The sequence below is a fragment of the Mustelus asterias genome, chromosome 13 (assembly GCF_964213995.1).
Source record: "Mustelus asterias chromosome 13, sMusAst1.hap1.1, whole genome shotgun sequence".
Taxonomy (NCBI): Eukaryota; Metazoa; Chordata; class Chondrichthyes; order Carcharhiniformes; family Triakidae; genus Mustelus; species Mustelus asterias.
The window spans coordinates 2166332-2187436 of NC_135813.1; the positions used below are offsets into that span (position 1 = coordinate 2166332).

General features: G+C 47.4%; 2 protein-coding genes and 3 non-coding genes across 5 annotated transcripts; 1 reads left to right on the forward strand and 4 right to left on the reverse strand.

Moving 5' to 3' along the window:
* Nucleotides 1-3405: 3405 nt before the first annotated feature.
* rpl7a (ribosomal protein L7a) lies at nt 3406-9656 on the reverse strand. Its single transcript, XM_078226154.1, has 7 exons — nt 8011-9656; nt 7392-7541; nt 6898-7038; nt 6608-6687; nt 4629-4759; nt 4019-4088; nt 3406-3566 (listed from the first exon to the last, which is right to left on the reverse strand). Exons 1-7 carry the CDS (start codon nt 8150-8152, stop codon nt 3462-3464), a joined length of 819 nt encoding a protein of 272 aa, XP_078082280.1. The 5' UTR covers nt 8153-9656; the 3' UTR covers nt 3406-3461.
* On the reverse strand, nt 4159-4228 carry LOC144503215 (small nucleolar RNA SNORD36). Its single transcript, XR_013499444.1, has one exon. It is a non-coding gene; the product is annotated as a small nucleolar RNA SNORD36 (small nucleolar RNA).
* LOC144503214 (small nucleolar RNA SNORD36) lies at nt 6288-6366 on the reverse strand. Its single transcript, XR_013499443.1, has one exon. It is a non-coding gene; the product is annotated as a small nucleolar RNA SNORD36 (small nucleolar RNA).
* On the reverse strand, nt 7119-7191 carry LOC144503216 (small nucleolar RNA SNORD24). The gene has a single exon (XR_013499445.1). It is a non-coding gene; the product is annotated as a small nucleolar RNA SNORD24 (small nucleolar RNA).
* Nucleotides 9657-13144: 3488 nt separating the features above from the next.
* On the forward strand, nt 13145-19501 carry dnlz (DNL-type zinc finger). The gene is made up of 3 exons (XM_078226174.1): nt 13145-13436; nt 15977-16116; nt 17483-19501. Exons 1-3 carry the CDS (start codon nt 13227-13229, stop codon nt 17649-17651), a joined length of 519 nt encoding a protein of 172 aa, XP_078082300.1. The 5' UTR covers nt 13145-13226; the 3' UTR covers nt 17652-19501.
* Nucleotides 19502-21105: the final 1604 nt, after the last annotated feature.

The following is a 21105-nucleotide window of genomic DNA, read 5'->3' on the forward strand; positions in this document are numbered from 1 at the left end:
GGTTAGCACTGCTGCCTCACAGCACCAGGGACCGGGGTATGATTCCTGGTTTGGGTCACTATCTGTGCGGAGTTTACATGTTCTCCCTGTGTCGGCGTGGGTTTCCTCCCACAGTCCAAGTGTGTGCTGGTTAGGTGAATTGGCTATGCTGAATTCTCCCTCGGTGTTCCCGAAGAGGCGCCGCAGTGTGGCGACTAGGGGATTTTCACAGTAACTTCATTGCAGTGTTAATGTAAGCCTACTCATGACTAATAAATAAACTTTACTTCTTGGTTGAGAGAAAGACAAGACTGGCAGCTTAATGTTCCAGGATTTAGATGTTTCAGGCGTGGTAGAGGGGGATGTAAAAGAGATGGGGTAGGGGGCGGGGGTTGTACTACAGGCCTCCCAACAGCCAGCAGGAAACAGGAACAAGCATGTGGACAGATTATGGGAAAATGTAAAAACAGGGTCATTTGTGGTGGGTGATTTTAACTTGCCTTTAAATTTATTTGTGTCACAAGTAGGCTTATATTAACTCAGCTAATGTTCTGGGGACCTGGGTTCGAACCCCAGCACAACAGATGGTCTAAGTGGAATTCAATGAAAAAAATCCTGAATTAAGAATCTACTGATGACCGTGAAACCATTGTCGATTGTCAGGAAAACCCATCTGGTTCACTGATGCCCTTTAGGGAAGGAAATCTGCCGTCCTTACCTGATCTGGCTGACGTGAATTTTAATTTCCCCTATATTGACTGGGACTCACTTAATGCTAGGGGTGTGGATGGGACAGAGTTTGTAAGGAGCGTCCAGGAGGGCTTCCTGAAACAATATGTAGATAGTCCAACCAGGGAAGGGGCCATACTGGACCTGGTATTGGGGAATGAGCCCAGCCAGGTGGAGAAGGTAGTCAAGGCGGCATACGGCGTGCTTGCCTTCATCAGCTGGGATATTGAGTTTAAAAATTGGCAAGTCATGTTGCAGGTTTATAGAACCTTAGTTAGGCCGCACTTGGAATATAGTGTTCAATTCTGGTCGCCACACTACCAGAAGGATGTGGAGGCTTTGGAGAGGGTACAGAAAAGATTTACCAGGATGTTGCCTGGTATGGAGGGCATCGGCTACGAGGAGAGGTTGGAGAAACTTGGTTTGTTTTCACTGGAGCGACAGAGGTTGAGGGGAGACCTGATAGAAGTCTACAAGATTGAGAGGCATGGACAGAGTGTATAGCCAGAAGCTTTTTCCCAGGGTGGAAGAGTCAATTACTAGGAGACATAGGTTTAAGGTGCGAGGGGCAAGGCTTAAAGGAAATGTACGAGGTAGATTTTTTTTTAAAACAGAGTAGTGGGTGCCTGGAATTCATTGCTGGGCGAGGTAGTGGAAGCGGATATGGTAGTGACTTTTAAGGGGCGTCTTGACAATTACTTGAATAGGATGGGAATAGAGGGACATGGTCCCCAGAAGGTATGGGGTTTTAGTTAAGTCAGGCAACATGGTCAGTGCAGGCTTGGAGGGCCGAAGGGCCTATTCCTGTCCTGTAAGTTTCTTTGTTCTTTGACATGTGACTCCAGAGCCACGGCAATGAGGTTGACTCTCAAGCAACTAGGGATGGGCAATAAATGCTGGCCCAGCTGGAGATGCCTACATCCCACAAATGAATAAAAAAACCCACTGCAATGAAGTTACTGTGAAAATCCCCTAGTTTCCACACTCAGGCACCTGTTCAGGTACACTGAGGGAGAATGGCTAATGCACCTAACCAGCACATTATTCAGACTGTGCAAGGAAACCAGAGCACCCAGAGAAAACCCACACAAAGGTAGAACGTGCAAACTCTGTAGTGACCCAAGCCAGGAATCAAAAGTCAGCTCCATGGCGCTGAGGCAACACTGCTAACCACTATGCCTGGGACTCTCAAGCTGGAGCTTGGATGGGAGGGAGGGGGAGGGGTGGTGGTGATGGTTTATTAGGTGCATCCAGGTTTTCTTGAAGCAATGTTGATGGTTCTTTTTTTTAAAAAGGGGGGTTTACAATACTGTGCCTTTAATAAATGTAGTTCAGTCCTGTGTCTACACTGAATGTGTTTACTAGTTTCTTCCATTTTATCAGAGTTGTTTTTGCCTGGCTCCAGCAGCATCTATTGTTTCCTAATTAATCCCAGTTGCTGCAGTACTTTTGATCTCAATTAATGCAGGGTTCCGTTGTTTTGTGTTTTCCCCAGGGATATTGCAGAGTGAAACTTGAAACCTAGTACCTACTTGGTTTCTGCACTAACTGGTTCTAAAGGAGGAATTCATGCCGATGGGAGATACTTCTAAATTGGAACAGCTAGCTTTAAGGATTATTCTTTTTAATTTGCAATTCTGTTATACTCTGTGGTCTTAAAGGAACTTTGATTTAAGCTTCCTAGTGGGTCACTTGAATCATACCTGGAGTGAAACACCACCAATGCCAACATCTAAAGGAAAAGTCAGGGTCTAGGCTAACTTCATAAAATACCTTCAAGTTTCTGATCTGCTCCTTAATAGGCAAGTAGTCCTCAGGTGAAAGTAGTAAATTGGGGAAGGCTAGCTACAATATTAGGCAGGAACCAGGGAATGTAAATTGGAGGAGTTGGTTTTGAGGGTAAATCCACATCTGGGAATCTTGTAAAAGGCCAGAGTTCAGAACCAGCATTTGCTTACAAATAAAAAAGGATAAGGATGGCAAGATTCAGGAATCTTGGATGATGAGAAATTGAGAGCTTAGACAAAAAGAAAAGGAGGGCATTATGAGGTTCAGGAAACTGAAGAAATAGAGTCCTCAGAATATAAAGCAAGAAAGAATTTAAATCAAGGAATTGAGCTAAAATGTACTTGGCAAAACAGAATTAAGGAATCCCAAGGCATTTTATATACGAGCAAGAGGGTAGCTAGGGAAAGATCAAGTCAATGCAAGACAAAAGGAGAGAATTTACACATGGAACTAGAGTAAGCAGGTAAGGTCCCCTGCATTGACATTCACAAAGGAGAGACATGGTGGATGCCAAGTCCAGAGGGACATGTTGATAAAAGGGCATTTTAAAAGCATTAAGGACCCAATGGGATCTATCGCAGAATACTGAGGGAGGAAATCTTTGTATCCTCTTTAGCCACAGGAAAGGTCCCAAAGGACTGGAGAATAGCAAATATTGTTTCTTTATTTAAGGAAGACAACAGGGATAATCTGGGAAATTACAGGCTGGTGAGCCTAGAAAGGAATTGTGTCAGTGTGGGCTTGATGGGCCAAAGGGCTGTTCCCATATTGTTTCATTCTTAAATGAATCTACCATTCATCTCAACTACTGTCGGAGCAGGTTCCACCCTCTGGGAGAGTCTCAGCTGGATTATGTATCGAGCTGTTTAACTTTGGAATCTGCCGACTTCAATAACAAACGAGACAGAATTTCTCTTTAAATACAACCACTTTTACTTTTTATATACAATGAGCAGATTAGGAATTTATCCCAGTTTGGTGGCCAGCTCCTTAGCCTTGGCCTTCTCCAGCTTGGCAATGCGAGCCACAGACTTGGGGCCCAGAATTCCACCGCCCCAATGACGACGGATCTGAAAGAGGGAGAGAAGGTTAAGTCACAGCTCAGACCAGGCCAACACTCCCACAGCTCTATGTACAGTATCAGCTGTTCCAACCAGACTGTGCTGACAACCCACTCGAATTCTTAGTTCCACTCACTGTTGGTTCTGCAATGCTGCTTAAAGAGCTGATAGACAATGGACTGAATGACACCCCTCCACCCTGAGCTGATTTGCCTGCAGTGTAAGTCCAATAGGCAGCTTGTGGGTGACCCACTGGGTCAGTATCCACACACTGGTTGCAGTTGCTTTTAATCAGCCCCTCCATCCCGTTCGCAACTCGGACACTGAGCAGTCGTCTTCCAACTGCCCCCCATCTTAAGAGTTGCTTTCACACAAATGCAACATTAAGCCTTGCATCAACAGATGTTGCACAGCATCACAAGCCCTCAGCACAAAGCTGTTACACATCAACCAGATCGTACCTCATCAAACCGCTCATTGTAGTTAGTCCGCACAGCCTCAATCAGTTTGGCCATCGCTCCCTTATCCTCACTGTGGAAAGGAAACGGTTAGTTATTGCACACTGCGCACACAGACTGGGGAACAGAGTCTGGGTGAATGGACTGCTCAGGGTTAAAAAGCTCAAAACGCCACACGGTCATTCAGGTGAAGAAATTCAGACATCATCGCAGATCCATTTCAACCCAACAGAATATCCACATCAACAATGTACCCTTCTAATCAGGGACGTTAGGGTCAAACCCCCTGAACCCTGTTAATCAGTGAGGTAAGGCTCACCGCTCCTGCATCCCGTCAGTGGTGACCACTGAACACAGAGGCTGAAGTTGTTGCTCAGTGGGCTAGAGGGCCATGCTGCAACATTTTCCTGCTACCTCAGTGTCAGGACATCAATGTTGAGGAGCTAGGACTGCCCCAGTGATGAGTTACTGCACCATCCGTCAGCATGAGGCAGAGGTTTAAACAGTTGTTGAAACAGAAACACCTTGAACAATAACACCCCCCCCGGCCCCCAATCTGATTCTCCCCCACATCCCACCCCTGATGAGCATTGATTACAAACAGGGTACTCACGGGTTGATCTGAGCCAGGGCAAGGCAGGTGGTGGTCTTTCTGTGCACCAATCGCCCAAGCCTGGCTTTGCCTTTGACGATGCAATAAGGAACTCCCATCTTCCGGCAGAGAGCAGGCAGGAACACAACCAGCTGAGGGGCAACATTGCAAACAGATCAACAAAAACGTACATTTATGTGGCACCCTCAACTGAAAGATCCCACAACGCTTCACAGCAGCAAATATCAAAGTCTGAGTTGCAAATGATCAGAATGGGTGATGGGCAACTGAGATTAACGCTCGTCTTGCGATGGAGGTCGACAGGTGAAGTGGTTTAGAAGTGAATTTCAGAGTGAAGGACATTGATAAAATGCTGTGCAGCTGACTTGGGGACAAAGCTTGGAGTAAAAAACATGAAAATAAAATTGGCTGAGTGACAGGAAATAAAGTTGGTGAACAGTTGTTTTTCTGACGGGGGAAGGTTTATCAGGGAGTTCCCCAGGTTTCAGTGTTCCCTGCTCTACATAATTACCTCGGCTCGTGTAGGGGGTCACAATATTTGCAGATGCTATGAAACTTGGTTGTTTTGAGAGCCACAAGGACAGAAGCAAAATACTACAGGTGCTGGAAATCTGAAATAAACAAAATGCTGGATAAACGAGAGGTGTGGCAGCATGGAGTACATACCACCAGCCTACAGTTGCACCTTATCCAGCCCCTTATTTCAAAGGGGCATAGACATGTTAGTGGGATGGTCCAAGTGGCAGATGAAATTTAATGCAAAAAAAGTGCAGAGATTCATTTCAGGAGGAAGAATGCAGATAGACGATATAAAACAAAGGGCAAAATACTAAAGAGGTTGTCACACAGGACCCAGGTGTAGATGTGCAGCTAAGGCACAGTATTCTAGGCTTCATTTATTGGGGCAGTGTACAACACACTAAATGGAACAGAACACCATGGGGCCTCAGCGGAGTGCAGACAAAAATTCACAAGAATGGTTCCAGGGAGAGGAGCTTTAATTACGTAGTGATTATAGAAACGGAGATCGTTTCCCCTCAGAGAAGGGAAACAGATTTGGAGATATTCAAAATAGTGAACGGTCTGGAGAGACTAGATGGGGAGAAACTGTTGCCACTGGTGGAAGGACAGACTGAAAATCATTGGCAGCGAGAGAAAACAAACACAGCAAGTGATTGGGATCTGGAAGGTGCAGCCTGAAAGTGAGGCCGGTTCAATTGTGGCTTTGGGGAAACTGGACAGTCATCTAATGGGAATGATTTAGCAGCGCTGAAGGAAAGCAGGGGAATAGCACTGGGTGAACTGCTCCTTCAGACAGTTAGCAGACAGCAGGCCAAATGGCCTTGTTCTGAACTGGGTAAATTTGATAAAGTGAGTTCATCAAATCAGCCAGTAGCAGGAACATGCAAACATGCCCAAACCACTGTGCAGAGGGGGATCTTGGGAAGAGATTGATAGTCACACATCACAAAAAGTCCTGAATAAAAGCAAATTACTGCAGATGCTGGAATCTGAAACCAGAAGAGAACATGCTGGAAAATCTCTGGTGTGGCAGCATCTGTAAGGGAGCTGACGTTTCAAGTCCAGATGACCCTTTGTCAATGTCAGCTCTTTACTCTCCTTACAAGAAGTCCTGATTCAGTTTGTGCAGTCATGGATGTTGCTCAGGGTTAAAAAGCTCGTTTATTTTGCTCTACATGTTGAGCTTCAGGTGAAGAAATTCAGAACATCATCGCAACATCTTCCAGACCAGCAGTGTGTGTGTGTGTGTGGGGGGGGGCACAAAGAAGAGCGCAGAGGGGGGGGGGGGCACAAAGAAGAGCGCAGACAAAGACACTCAGACCTTAGTTCAAATGAACTAAGACTTTGTTCCATCAATTCTAAAATCAGAAGCAGGGGTGAGAGAAATGGGATCTCCCTGTTGGACAGATCAGATGGGCAGTAATTGACTGCGGGACAGCCAGTCCTCGCCTTCTTACCTCAATGGGGTCAACGTCGTGTGCGATAATCACCAGCTGAGCTTTCTTGTTTTCCACCAGTGTGGTGACAGTGTTCACACCTGCACAGAGGGCAGACAGTCAGCACTCAACCCTGCCATTGTTTCCAGTACAAATAACTTTTGAAACAAGAACATCCTGGAATAAAGCCTGCTGGAATCCACACACACACTTATTGCACAGGGAAATCAGTGCACAATGGTCGATTCCAGCCCTTCACTGGGCACATACAAGCAGACTGAATTTCAGAAACTCAAGCCTCACATCCTCACCTGCTCGGAGAACTGCTGGCCTCTTTGTTGGAACGTCAGCCTTCCCAGCTGCCTTTTGCTGGGCTCGGGCTAAAAGCCTCTGCTTCTTCTCCACTTTGGTCTCGGGTCTGTATTTATGGGCCAGTTTTAAGAGCTGAGTCACTGTGGAGAGAAGCAGACAGTGTTATTCGGGACTGAAACACAGGGTCTGTCTTCCAAGCACAGGGAGTGGCGATTCGGAGTGCATCAGCGATCTTGGTGGGTAATGTCATCCGTTAAGCTCAGTTAGCAAATATTCTGTTTACATCATCTGCAGCCTCCAGAACCCCATCAATTCAACCTTTGCCAAAACCCACAAACATGGGAGAACCCCCCCCCCCCCCCCCCCAACAACCCCGGTCACTAAACTTGGAAATCTCTGGAGCACAGGTAGTGGGAGAATCCACCCTGCATGTTGCTACCTTAAGAAATTCCATTCACCCCTCCCCATCCCATTCTCCGTTTCCATGACCCACCAGTCTGCCTGTCCAAGGCCTGGGTGAACTGGTTAATTGCTGGAGGCACCTTCAGACGCTTGTACAAGATGGCCCTCTGACGCTGTAGTCTGACATACCGCGGCCATTTCACGAATCTTGTCAGGTCCCTCTTGGGCTGGATATCCTGACCTACAGAAAGAATCAGAATAAAATATTTTAGAACCATAGGAATGCAGTATTGGTCCTATGCGATAGCGACCAGGTGGCATTGAATCCCTACAGTACAGGAGGTCATTCGACCCATCGAGTCTGTATCAACTACAATCCCACCCAGGCCCTATTACCACATGACACATTTATCCTGCTAATCCTCCTCAGTAGGGAATGCCACACTAAGTTCCTGAGTGCCGCGCACACATCATTTATGTTCCATTTTGAACAGCTCATTGTAATATTTCCTCTCTGCATTGACTGAACTGCTGGGCTTCCAGCAATTCCCACCACAGATCTCCCAACATCTGGAACCTCAGCACTGCTTCACCCTCACGAGGATTTAGTAAGGCTGTATCCCTATCAAATGTCAGTGTTAATACCACACTAACACCACTTATTCACAACTGAATTGTGCTCACTGCAGTTTTCAGATTCCCAAACTCACCAATCCCAAAATTTTTTGGTCGCTTCTCAAACAGAGGGTTGACGACTTTTTTCACCTCATGCTTCCGGACGACGGAAGGAGCCGGGGCTACCTTCTTCCCCTTGGCCTTCTTTCCTTTCGGCTGAAACGGGGCAGAAACCATGGGTTAATGAGGGCATAGCAAAGCTCACCATCACTCAAACCCCATCCCTTCACCCACTCAAAACACAATCCACACCCCCTCCCTGCCAAACAGGACAGCAGCGCCTGCTATTTCCCAACATACTTTATGGGATATGGGTGTTGCCCTCTTTTTAGGTCAAACCAAATAAACAAACTCCGATTAAGTCAGGACAAAGTAAAAGGGGCAGCTCCCCAAAAAGGAGGGGGAACGGCCCGAACAGAAATCAAAGTACAAAGGAAACTTAAAAACATCAAATTAAAATGTGATTATTAGGGTCGATAACGCACCCCAACCCCTGCGGTGCCCAACGGGCACGGAAGACGTCAACCGCGCCCGTGGACACCGCATGCTCCCTCTCCAGGGACACCCGGCCGCGAGCGTAGCCGCGGTAGAGGGGCAGACAGTCAGGATGGACGGCCCCCTCGATCGCCCGCAGCCTGGACCGGTAAATGGCACGTTTCGCCAGGCCCAGGTTCACGAGGAGGTCGCCATCCCGACCCTCCCCTTGACAAGGTCACCATTTGCTGCCCATTCCTAACTGCCCAACTGACTGGTTACTAGACCCGGAGTCTCCCGTCGGCCAGAACACACAAGGACGGCACTTTTCCTTCCCTGTGTTAGCAAACCAGGTGGGGTTTGTAACAATTGATGATAGTCTCTGTGACTGAAACTAACTATATTCCAGATTAACTGATTTTATTGAATCCCAGGGTGGGATTTGAACACATTTCCCCACAGAAATAGCCTGGGCCTCTGGATTATTAGTCCATTGAACCATCTGTCCCCATGCAGTGAGAATCCTGCAGCAATAATACCAACTGCAGGCAGTATTTCTGAAGGGGATTGTGTTGCTATTGGACAGGACACTGTGGTTCATTCCTACACAAACATCCCACTAACAATGAGCGGCTGATGGGGTTTATTGAGCTGGTTAAATACCAGCAGGTCACCATGGAGAGTTCCAGAACTCTTCCCGGAAAGGAAGCCCTCAGGACACTGGTCTCAGCATCAAGCGGCCAGCCCTGTATAACAGGCCACTCGGCCCTGCACTGGAGCCGCATCCTATCCCTTTTGTTACCGCCAGACTCATTCTAACCCCTCGCTGCCCGCTCGGCTCATTCAGATCTCCCCACCGCGCCCAAACTCACCGCGCCCAGTCCGGTAAGTCACTACAAATGATTTAAAATTAAAACATTAGCGGACTTTCCCCCCGGGTGTCCAGCTCCAGCGAGACCGAGCAGCCCGGGCCCCCACTCCCGGGTGACGGATTCCCTCCGGCGGGATCTGGGCCCCGAATTCCACATCCCCCTCAGGACCGGGCCGTGGGACGCCATCGGGCCCGAATTTAGGGCTATGGGTGTTGCGGGCAGCAGGCGGATGGGTGCCGGGCCGCTGGCGGGGCAGTGGGGCCGGCAGGGTGGCGGATGGAGGCGGATTGCGGCCGCTGCGCGAAACACGGTCTCAGACTCACCATGGCGGAGAGAGAGCGCAGGGGCTGCCGGGAAACCCTTATATCCGGCTCCAACACCCACCTGACGTCATCCCGGAATCGCGATACTTTCATTTAAAGTGACAGCCCACCCCTCAGCCCTGCCTGGGAACTCTGATTGAACCTGGGAACATAGTCATTCCCTTGTGGGTTATAGATTATGTTTTATTGGCAACACGTACTGGAATAAAAGGGATACTGAGCAGAGCTTTAGGGCAGCACGGTGGTTACCACTGCTGCCTCACAGCGCCAGGGTCCCAGGTTTGATTCCCGGCTTGGTCTACTGTCTGTACGAAGTTTGCACGTTCTCCCCGTGACTGCGTGACTTTCCTCCCACAGTCTGAAAGACGTGCTGGTTAGGGTGCATTGGCCATGCTAAATTCTCCCTCAGTGTCCTCGAACAGGTGCCGGAGTGTGGCGACGAGGGGATTTTCACAGTAACATCATTGCAATGTTAGCCTACTTGTGACACTAATAAATAAACTTTAAACTAAATTGACAGAGGAGAACCAGTGCATGTGGTTTACTTAGACATTTGGAAGGCTTTCGATAAGGTCTCACATAACAGATTACTATGTAAAGTTTAAGCGCATGGGATTGCAGGTAATGTCATGAGATGGATAGAAAGCTGGTTAGCAGATAGGAAGCAAAGAGTTGGCATAAATGGGTCTTTTTCTGATTGGCAGGCAGTGACTAGTGGAGTACAGCAGGGATCTGCGCTAGGGCCCCAACTGTTCACATTATATATTAATGATTAGGATGAAAGAATTAAGCATATTATCTCCAAATTTACTCATCATACAAAGTTGGGTGGGAGGGTGAGCTGTGAGGAGGATGCAGAGATGCTTCAGTGTGATTTGGACAGGCTGAGTGAGTGGGCATCTGCATGGCAGGTGCAGTATAATGTGGATAAATGTGAGGTTATCCACTTTGGCAGCAATAATAGGAAGACAGAATATATTTTGAATGGACGTGAATTGAAAGAAGTGGGTACTCGGTGTCCTCGTGTATCAGTCACTGAAAGTAAGCGCGCAGGTACAGCAGGCAGTAAAGAAGGCAAATGGTATGTTGGCCTTCATAGCGAGGGGATTTGAGTGTAGAATAGAGAGATTTTACTGAAATCATACACGGTGTTGGTGAAGCCATACCTGGAGTTTTGTATGCTGTTTTGGTGTCCTTATCTGAGGAAGGATGTCCTTGTTATGGAGGAAGTGCAGAGGAGGTTTACCAGGCTGCTTCCTGGGTGGGATGCCAGGTCTGTCATATGAGGAGAGAGTCAGTTAGGGAGATCTGACAGCATCTGTGGAGAGCGAATAAAATATGACTATAAGACATGGGAGCAGATTTAGACCACTCGGCCCATCGAGTCTGCTCCGCCATTCAATCATGACTGGTATTTTTCTCATCCCCATTCTCCTGCCTTTTCCCCATAACCCCTGATCCCCTTATTCATCCAGAACCTATCTATCTCTGTCTTAAAGACACTCAATGACCTGACCTCCACAGCCTTCTGCGGCAAAGAGTTCCACAGATTCACCACTCTCCGGCTGAAGAAATTCCTCCTCATCTCTGTTCTGAAGGATCGCCCCTTCAGCCTGAGGTTGTGCCCCCTGGTTCTAGTTTTTCCTACTAGTGGAAACATCCTCTCCACGCACACTCTATCCAGGCCTCGCAGTATCCTGAAAGTTTCAATAATATCCCCCCTCAGCCTTCTAAACTCCAATGAGTACAGACCCAGAGTCCTCAACCGTACAACCATACAACAAGCTTTTCATTCCAGGGATCATTCTTGTGAACCTCCTCTGGATCCTTTCCAATTCCAGCACATCTTTCCTTAGATATGAAGCCCAAAACTGCTCTCAATACTCCAAATGGGGTCTGACCAGAGCCTTATACAGCCTCAGAAGTACATCCTTGTTCTTGCATTCTAGCCCTCTCGACATGAGTGCTAACAGTGCATTAGCCTTCCTAGCTGCTGACTGAACTACCGATTGAATAGAGCCAACGTTTCAAGTCTGGATGACCCATCATCACAACTAGGGGTTACAGTCTAAGAATACATAGAAACATGGAAAAATTACAGCACAAAACAGGCCCTTCGGCCCCACAAGTTGTGCCAAACATATCCCTACCTTTTAGGCCTACCTATAACCCTCCATCCTATTAAGTCCCATGTACTCATCCAGGAGTCTCTTAAAAGACCCTATTGAGTTTGCCTCCACCACCACTGACGGCAGCCGATTCCACTCGCCCACCAGCCTCTGCGTGGAAAACTTCCCCCTTACATTTCCCCTGTACCTACCCCCCAGCACCTTAAACCTGTGTCCTCTCGTAGCAGCCATTTCCACCCTGGGAAAAAGCCTCTGAGAGTCCACCCGATCTATGCCTCTCAACATCTTATATACCTCTATTAGGTCTCCTCTCATCCTACGTCTCTCCAAGGAGAAAAGACCGAGCTCCTTCAGCCTATCCTCATAAGGCATGCCACTCAATCCAGGCAACATCCTTGTAAATCTCCTCTGCACCCTTTCAATCTTTTCCACATCCTTCCTGTAATGAGGTGACCAGAACTGAGCACAGCACTCCAAGTGGGGTCTGACGAGGGTCTTATAAAGCTGCATCATTATCCCCGGACTCCTAAACTCAATCCCTCGATTGATAAAGGCCAGCACACCATACGCCTTCTTAACCACCTCTTCCACCTGCAGGGCCGATTTTAGAGTCCTATGGACCCGGACCCCAAGGTCCTTCTGATCCTCCACAGTACTAAGAGTCTTTCCCTTTATATTGTACTCCTTCATCCCATTTGACCTGCCAAAGTGGACCACTATGCATTTATCTGGGTTGAAGTCCATCTGCCACTTCTCCGCCCAGTCTTGCATTCTATCTATGTCCCTCTGTAACTTCTGACATCCCTCCAGACTATCCACAACCCCACCAACCTTCGTGTCGTCGGCAAACTTACCAACCCATCCCTCCACTTCCTCATCCAGGTCATTTATGAAAATGACAATATGGGGTAAATCTTTCAGGACTGAGGTGAGGAGAAATTTCTTCATCCAGAGGATGGTAAATGTGTGGAATTCACGACCACAGAAAGTAGTTGAGGCCAAAACGTTGTGTGATTTTGAGAAGAAATTAGATATAGCTGTTGGGGTTAATGGGATTGAGGGATATGGGAGGAAGGGGGGATCAGGATATTGAATTCGATGATCAGCCATGATCAAAATGGATGGCGGAGCAGGCTCGAAGGGCCGAATGGCCTCCTCCTGCTTCTAGTTTCTATGTATAAGTATTTTCTCTTTCTTCTACTTTTGATGCTCCAATAACAATGGCCATGAAACGGCTTCTTCTGAATTAAACATTGCAATGCTTCACTCCAACCACAAGTTTCTCGCAGAGGAATCAGTCAAAAACACAGAGAGAGGCCATTCGGCCCATTGTGCTGAAACTAGTCTTGGGGACGCCGGAAGTGATGCGATGACGCCGCGTGGCCGGAAGTGCCGGCGTGAGCGGGAAAGATCCGGTTTCCATAGAAACCGAACTGCGGCCTAACTGCGAGCCATGAGCCTGGGCCTCGCCTTCTGCCGCTTGGGGAGAGCAGGAGCCGCAGTCGCCAGGCTGTTGGGAGCGGCCTCGGGGCGGGGGCTCCCCGTAGGCCGCAGTTTCCTCACTCCAAACGGCGGCTGCTTGCTCAGAGCTCCGGGGGTGAGGGCCGCGAAAAGCCTGCCCCAGGCCGCCGCCACCCACTACCAGCTGGTGTACACCTGCAAGGTGAGGACCCGGCTCCATTCTCCAGAAACGATCCCGGGTAGATCCCCAACATTAACGCGTTTATTATATCAATATATGGTCAGTGCTGAGGGAGTGCCGCACTGTCAGAGGGTCAGTGCTGAGGGAGTGCCGCACTGTCAGAGGGTCAGTGCTGAGGGAGTGCCGCACTGCCAGAGGGTCAGTACTGAGGGAGTGCCGCACTGTCACAGGGTCAGTGCTGAGGGAGTGCCGCACTGTCAGAGGGTCAGTACTGAGGGAGTGCCGCACTGTCAGAGGGTCAGTGCTGAGGGAGTGCCGCACTGCCAGAGGGTCAGTACTGAGGGAGTGCCGCACTGTCACAGGGTCAGTGCTGAGGGAGTGCCGCACTGCCAGAGGGTCAGTGCTGAGGGAGTGCCGCACTGTCAGAGGGTCAGTACTGAGGGAGTGCCGCACTGTCAGAGGGTCAGTACTGAGGGAGTGCCGCGCTGTCAGAGGGTCAGTACTGAGGGAGTGCCGCACTGTCAGAGGGTCAGTGCTGAGGGAGTGCTGCACTGCCAGAGGGTCAGTACTGAGGGAGTGCCGCACTGTCAGAGGGTCAGTGCTGAGGGAGTGCCGCACTGTCAGAGGGTCAGTACTGAGGGAGTGCCGCACTGTCAGAGGGTCAGTACTGAGGGAGTGCCGCACTGTCAGAGGGTCAGTGCTGAGGGAGTCTCGCACTGTCAGAGGGTCAGTACTGAGGGAGTGCCGCACTGTCAGAGGGTCAGTACTGAGAGAGTGCCGCACTGTCAGAGGGTCAGTACTGAGGGAGTGCCGCACTGTCAGAGGGTCAGTACTGAGGGAGTGCCGCACTGTCAGAGGGTCAGTACTGAGGGAGTGCCGCACTGTCAGAGGGTCAGTACTGAGGGAGTGCCGCACTGTCAGAGGGTCAGTACTGAGGGAGTGCCGCACTGTCAGAGGGTCAGTGCTGAGGGAGTGCCGCACTGTCAGAGGGTCAGTGCTGAGGGAGTGCCGCACTGTCAGAGGGTCAGTACTGAGGGAGTGCCGCACTGTCAGAGGGTCAGTGCTGAGGGAGTGCCGCACTGTCGGAGGGTCAGTGCTGAGGGAGTGCCGCACTGTCAGAGGGTCAGTCGTGAGGGAGTGCCGCACTGTCGGAGGGTCAGTACTGAGGGAGTGCCGCGCTGTCAGAGGGTCAGTCGTGAGGGAGTGCCGCACTGTTGGAGGGTCAGTACTGAGGGAGTGCCACGCTGTCAGAGGGTCAGTCGTGAAGGAGTGCCGCGTTGTCGGAGGGTCAGTACTGAGGGAGTGCTGCATTATTGGAGGGCTTATCTTTCAGATGAAATGTTAAACCAAAACCCAATTTGCCCCTCAGGTGGATGTAAAGGATTCTGCAGCCACCACTTTGAAAGAGAGCAGGCGTGTTCTCAGTTGTAGTCCTTAATCAACTTAACTGAAAACAGATTATCTAGCCATTTATCTCATTGCGGTTCATGGGATCTTGCTATTTGCAAATTGGCTGCCTTGTTTCTTTCATTGTAGGTTAATGGAATGCTATCCTTTAATTTGAGTGGAATTGAATGTAAAAGTAAGGATGTTATGCTTCAGTTATACAGGAAACTGATAAGACCTCGTGTCAAATACTGTGTAGTTTGTGGTCTCCTTATTTAAGGAAGGATGTAAATGTGTTAGATGCAGTATAGAGATTTATTAAATTGATATCTAGAATGAGTGGGTTATCTAATGAGGAAGATTGATTCCCTTGACTAACAAGAATCTCACGTTATCAGGATAGATGAGAAAGTGGAATTCAAAACACAAACAGATCAGCCATGATCTTATTGAATGGCAGTGCAGGCTTGAGGGGCTGAATGGCCTCCTTCTATTTGTATGTTGTTATTGCAGCCGTGCCTGTACTTTAGCAGTAGTGATGCACTCTGGGTGTTCATAGATCAATAAATATTTCTTTCATTACTCCGTTAACAGTGTTTGGTGTTTCTCAAGCACCATTTATTTCCCGTGTCAGACAATTGCCTCCTGGATTTCTGCAAGTGCTGCTTTATATGGTTTTAGAAACTGAGGTTGTACAGTAGAAGGAGATGGTGGACATATAATACTAATCTTGACTCAGTTTACAAGGTTGCTGTGAGATAGATAGGTGGATATATGGAAAAAGCACCTATTGATTCAGCCAATGTGTCCTACACAGTTATGATCCCTCATGCATCACAGTACAGACACTCCTCACCCACCCAAAAGGTATAATCTTCTGCGAAAGGCAGAAAACAAAATACAATCCCAGGCCAAATGTGGGAGTGGGGGCATGGAGATTTCCTCTCCAATTCCAGAGCAGTTCAGAACTTTTGAGCGAAGCCATGATGGGTGGTGTGGTTGTCAGAGCCTGGGTTGTGCAGCAGCTTCCAGTGTGTGCTGACAGGGAAGGCCAGCTACCAAATACAAAACCGAAATGATGCAGAAAGGCTGACTAAAACCAGACAGATAGACAATGCAAGCAAGCACATAACCATCCCCTGTTATTGTACAAACAAACATTTGTCTTCTTTTAGGTCTGCCAAGCAAGATCTACAAAGAGGATCTCCAAGCTTGCATACCATAATGGAGTGGTCATTGTAACGTGTCCTGGGTGTAGCAATCATCACATCATAGCAGACAATTTGGGATGGTTTTCAGACCTTGATGGGAAAAAGTAAGCTCAATTTAACGCTGTGTGTGTGTGATGTAGCCAATAGGCCAAGTGACTAAAACAAAGTGATGACTAGGAGCTTGTACCATTCCCTGGGTCCTTGTGATTCTCAATGTGATATTCCAGAGAGAAAGCTCACATCTGGGCGGCATGGTAGCACAGTGGTTAGCACTACTGCCTCACAGTACCAGGGACCTGGGTTCAATTCCCGGCTTGGGTCACTGTCTGTGTGGAGTTTGCACATTCTCCCCGTGTCTGCATGGGTTGCTTCAGATGCTCCGGGTTCCTCCCACAGTCCAAAGATGTGCGGGTTAGGTGGATTGGCCGTGCTAAATTGCTCCTTAGTGTCAGGGGAACTAGCTAGGGTAAATGCATGGAGTTGGGGGGATAGGGCCTGGATGGGATTGTGGTCGATGCAGACTCGATGGGCCAAATGGTCTCCTTCTACATTGTAGGATTCTATGATCTGTACTAATCAGAAACTGGGAGTTGGATTGGTAACCAGAGGACTCTATTTATGACCATTTACTAAGGAACTGAGAGGACTCTCTGTGACCTCCATTTTTTACACAGCAAGTTATGATCTCGAGCTGCTTGAAAGGCTGGTGGAAGTAGAGTCCAGAGAAACTTTCAAAAGGGAATTGGATAAATACGTGAAGGGGAAAAAAGTCGCAGAGCCATGGAAAAATGAACTCGGAAGAATGAGATTAACTGAATGCTATTTCAAAATGCTGGAACAGGCACAATGGGCTGAATGGCCTCTTTCTGTGTTTTATCAATCAATGAACTCCTGTTTCCATAATGAATTCCCATTTATTATGTAAACTCCCTATGTAAACATGTCACACTGTGATTACACCCTCCTGCCAGTGATGACGCTGCAGAGCCTCTTTGTGTCTCCCATCCCCAGTCTGTAATGCAAACACTCCCACTTTGCAAACCTCTGCTTCGTAAATTCCTCTCCGTTTTACCACTTTATTGATATGTTATTTAAAGTATTACATTACAGTACAGAATATATCGCTTTAAAATGGAGTCTGAATTCTGTCCGCATACCTTCGCCCAATTAACCCCCAATCTCTAACTGCTTCCCTGAGGCGACACTTGCTCTCCAGCTCCACAGAACCCCTACAGTGCAGAAAGAGGCCATTCAGCCCATCGAGTCCGCACTAACTCTCTGAAAGGGCATTCCACCCAGGCCCACCCCTCCACCCTATCCCTGTAACCCTGTGCATTTACCATGGCCAATCCACCTAACCTACACATCTTTGGACACTCCATCTGTGCATCTAGTATTAATAAAATGTGTTAAAAGTTTACAAAGTGTTTTTCTAAACTTAAAAACTATTCTTCTCATTGATGTCATCAGGAATATTGAAGAAATATTGGCTGCAAGAGGTGAGAAGGTTCAACGTGTGATTGGTGAGGACTCACTGGAAATTACCACAGAGGGAATTGCCCATGACAAACCTGCAGAGTTATCTGTGGAGAACAATTCTACAGATAGCCTAGACTCCAAAGATCAACCTAAATCCTAATCCTGTCTCCAGCATGGAAGGTCTATGTAATGAGAACAGTCATGGTGAAAGTGGAGGAGCCAGATCATTTTCCTTCAGCTTAGATGGCACGAGGGAGATTCTATCCAAGGGATAAAAATCGTATAAATAATTAAAATTACTGTAACAGATTTCTATCACACGCAGCCCACAGGCACCTCAGTGAATCCTGGGAAAAAATACTCCATGCAAGCCAGAGATATGTTTTAAAGACACTGTTCGCGAAGCCCTTTGAGGGCCGGATATGGAGGAGTAATCTATCAGTTAACCAGTTTTGGGAATTACTCAACAAGAGGCCAGTCCCATTGTAAAAGGAAAGAATTAAACCAGAATAGGACAGAGGGGAATTCACTTCATCCAAAAGTGCGACTGTTTCTAAAACAGGGAATTCCAAAGCTTGTCTCCTGATGCTACAGATTTAAACAGTGAGACATCAGCTGCACTAATGTCATGAAACAGTGACCCCAGTTAAGGCTGTGAGTCTCTAATGCTGACTGTTGTGCCGTACTCAACAGCTACAACAACTTGCACTTACAGAGCCCTTTTAATACAGTGAAGCATCCTGTGGTGCTTCCAAGGAACATTGTCAACCATAAGCCACATAATGAGATATTAGATAAAAGCAAAATACTGCGGATGCTGGAATCTGAAACAAAAACAGAAAATGCTGGAAAATCTCAGCAGGTCTGACAGCATCTGTGAAGAGAGAATAGAGCCAACATTTTGAGTCTGGATGACCATTCATCAGAGCTGGCCTAATATCTCATTACACTCAAGAGAGGTGCAGAGATTCAGGGAAGGAATTCTAGAGCTTTGGGTCTTGGCAGCTAAAAGCACAGCCACCAAAGGTAGAATGATTAAAATCAGCAACACGCATAAGGGCTGAATTGGAGGAGCGCAGATATCTGGGAGGGGTGCAGAGCCGGAGCTGGTTACAGAGGGACAAAGGGGCGAGGACAGAGAGGGATTTGAGCACAATGAAGGCCACGTCTACTGCCTGTGATTGCTGTGTAGACTTTGAATAGAACAGCATGTGAGATACAAATAGAGTCATAGAGGTTTACAGCATGGAAACAGGCCCTTCGGCCCCACTTGTCTATGCTGCCCTTTTTTTTAAATGACTAAGCTAGTCATTGCCCGCGTTTGGCCCATATCCCTCGATGGCCATCTTACACCTTGCTTTTGGATATGTCCAGACACAACCACAAAGTTCTGAACTAGAAAAATAGAGTTGCTGCTGCACAAATGGTATCAATTCAGATAATCTCATTTGACTAATTCTCCCCTGTACTTCTCACAAAATCTTTCCACTGGAAGAGGTGCATAATATAAAATGGATGTAAGAGAGTCAGAAACAACGACCTTCAAATCCAAGCAAAAAAACTGTCAATAACGCGAACACTCAACTTCATCCAATTTTGCACCTTGACGTCATTTATTTAATTCAGTCTTATATAGTGGGATATCGCTGCAGGAGTTCCTCAGGGTAGTGTCCAAGGTTCCACCATCTTCAGCTGCTTCATCAATGACCTTTCCTCCAACATAAGGAAAGGAGAAATGTTTGCGAATGATTGCACAGGATTCAGTATGATTTGCAGGTCCTCAGATAGTGCCGGCATGCAGCAAGACCTGGCCAACATTGAGGCTTGGGCTGATATCTGGGAAGTAATATCTGTGCCAGACAGTGACCATCTCCCCTTCACAATAAATGTCATTACACTTATCTCTGATAAGCTGGGAGCTAAATGCTCTCCAGCCACGTAGGAATTAAGTTGTTAAATGAATATTTTCTTAATATGATTCTAATCAATAAATATGGATCCTACATGAAAGCCCATAAGCTGTGTTCATTATCATATTCAGCTTTTCCAGCGAGCTATGCATATTGTACAAATATTGCCGCTATTTGTACTTTGAACCTTATTTCTCCTCATGTCTCCTCAGTTCTTTTGTCATCAGCTTGAATCTGTATGCTCTGATTTTGACCCTCCTATCATTGGAAACAGATTCTCTTTATTTCCTTTGTCTTGATTTTAAACACCTCTTTATTTTTTTCCTTAACCTTCTCTGCACCAACAACAATCCCAACTTCTCCAGTCTGTGCACATTAACTGAAGTCCCTCCTGTCTGGTCCAATTCTAATAAATCCACTCTGCGCCCTCGCCAAGGCCTTGACATCATAGAATCCCTACAGTGCAGAAGGAGGCAATTCAGCGTTTCGAGTCTGCACCAACCACAACCCCATCCAGGCTCTATTCCCAAAACTCCACATATTTACCCTGTTAACCCCCTGACACTAGGGTCAATATAGCATAGCCAATCAACCCAATCCACACATCTTTGGACAGTAGGAAGAAAACGGAGCACCCGGAAGAAACTCACACAGACACGGGGAGAACGTGCAGACTCCAAACAGACAATGACCCGAGGCCGAAATTGAACCAGGGTCCCAGGTGCTGTGAGGCAGCAGTGCTAGCCACCGTGCTGCCCACATCCTTCCTAATGTCTGCCCAGAATTGCACAATCCTCCAGCTGGGGCTAATCAGTTTATATTTATAAAGCCCAGGATCCCATCAGTTTCTTTTTAACTTGTCCTGCCATCTTTGGAGGGTTGGATGGAGAGAAATTTGTTGAGTGTATTCAGGAGGAATTTCTCATTATATGGATGGTCCGACTAGAGAAGGGGCAAAACTTGACCTCTTGGGAAATAAGGAAAGGCAGGTGACAGAAGTGTTAGTGATGGATCACTTTGGGCCCAGTGACCATAATTCTATTAGTTTTAAGATAGCTATGGCGAATAATAGGTCTGGCCCTAAAGTTAAAATTCTAAATTGGGGCAAGGTCAATCAGGCAGGAACTTAAAAGTTAATTGGGGGAGTGTGTGGGAAGGCAAAGGGACGTCTGGTAAGTGGGAGGCTTTCAAAAGTGTGTTAACCAGCGTTCAGGGTAAACACATTCCTCTTAGAGTGAAGGGCAAGGCTGGTAGAAGTAGGGATCCCTGGATGACTCGGGATATTGAGGCCCTGGTCAAGAAGAAGAAGGAGGCACATGACATGCATAGGCAGCTGGGATCAAGTGAATCCCTTGAAGAGTATAGGGGGTGTAGGAGGAGAGTTAAGAGAGAAATCAAGAGGGCAAAAGGGGCACGAGATTTTTTTGGCAGATAAGGCAAAGGAGAATCCAAAGAGCTACAAATACATAAAGGCTAAAAGAATAACTAGGGAGAGAGTAGGACCTCTTAAGGATCAACAAGGTCATCTATGTGTGGATCCACAAGAGATGGGTGAGATCCTAAATGGATATTTCTCATCAGTATTTACTGTTGAGAAAAGCATGGATGTTAGGGAACTTGGGGAAATAAATAGTGATGTCTTGAGGAGTGTTCATATTACAGGAAGTGCTGGAAGTCTTAAAGCGTATCAAGATAGATAAATCC

What these genes read in the sequence shown, in the direction of transcription:
- rpl7a (XM_078226154.1), bottom strand. Translation starts at nt 8,152, where the DNA reads ATGGTTTCTGCCCCGTTTCAGCCGAAAGGAAAGAAGGCCAAGGGGAAG. An exon ending in GGCCTTGGACAGGCAGACTG is followed by an intron (nt 7,039 to 7,391) that starts GTGGGTCATGGA and finishes TTCTCTCCACAG; the next exon opens with TGACTCAGCTCTTAAAACTG. An exon ending in GCCAGCAGTTCTCCGAGCAG is followed by an intron (nt 6,688 to 6,897) that starts GTGAGGATGTGA and finishes CCCTCTGTGCAG; the next exon opens with GTGTGAACACTGTCACCACA.
- dnlz (XM_078226174.1), top strand. Translation starts at nt 13,227, where the DNA reads ATGAGCCTGGGCCTCGCCTTCTGCCGCTTGGGGAGAGCAGGAGCCGCA. An exon ending in AGCTGGTGTACACCTGCAAG is followed by an intron (nt 13,437 to 15,976) that starts GTGAGGACCCGG and finishes GTCTTCTTTTAG; the next exon opens with GTCTGCCAAGCAAGATCTAC. An exon ending in TCAGACCTTGATGGGAAAAA is followed by an intron (nt 16,117 to 17,482) that starts GTAAGCTCAATT and finishes TGATGTCATCAG; the next exon opens with GAATATTGAAGAAATATTGG.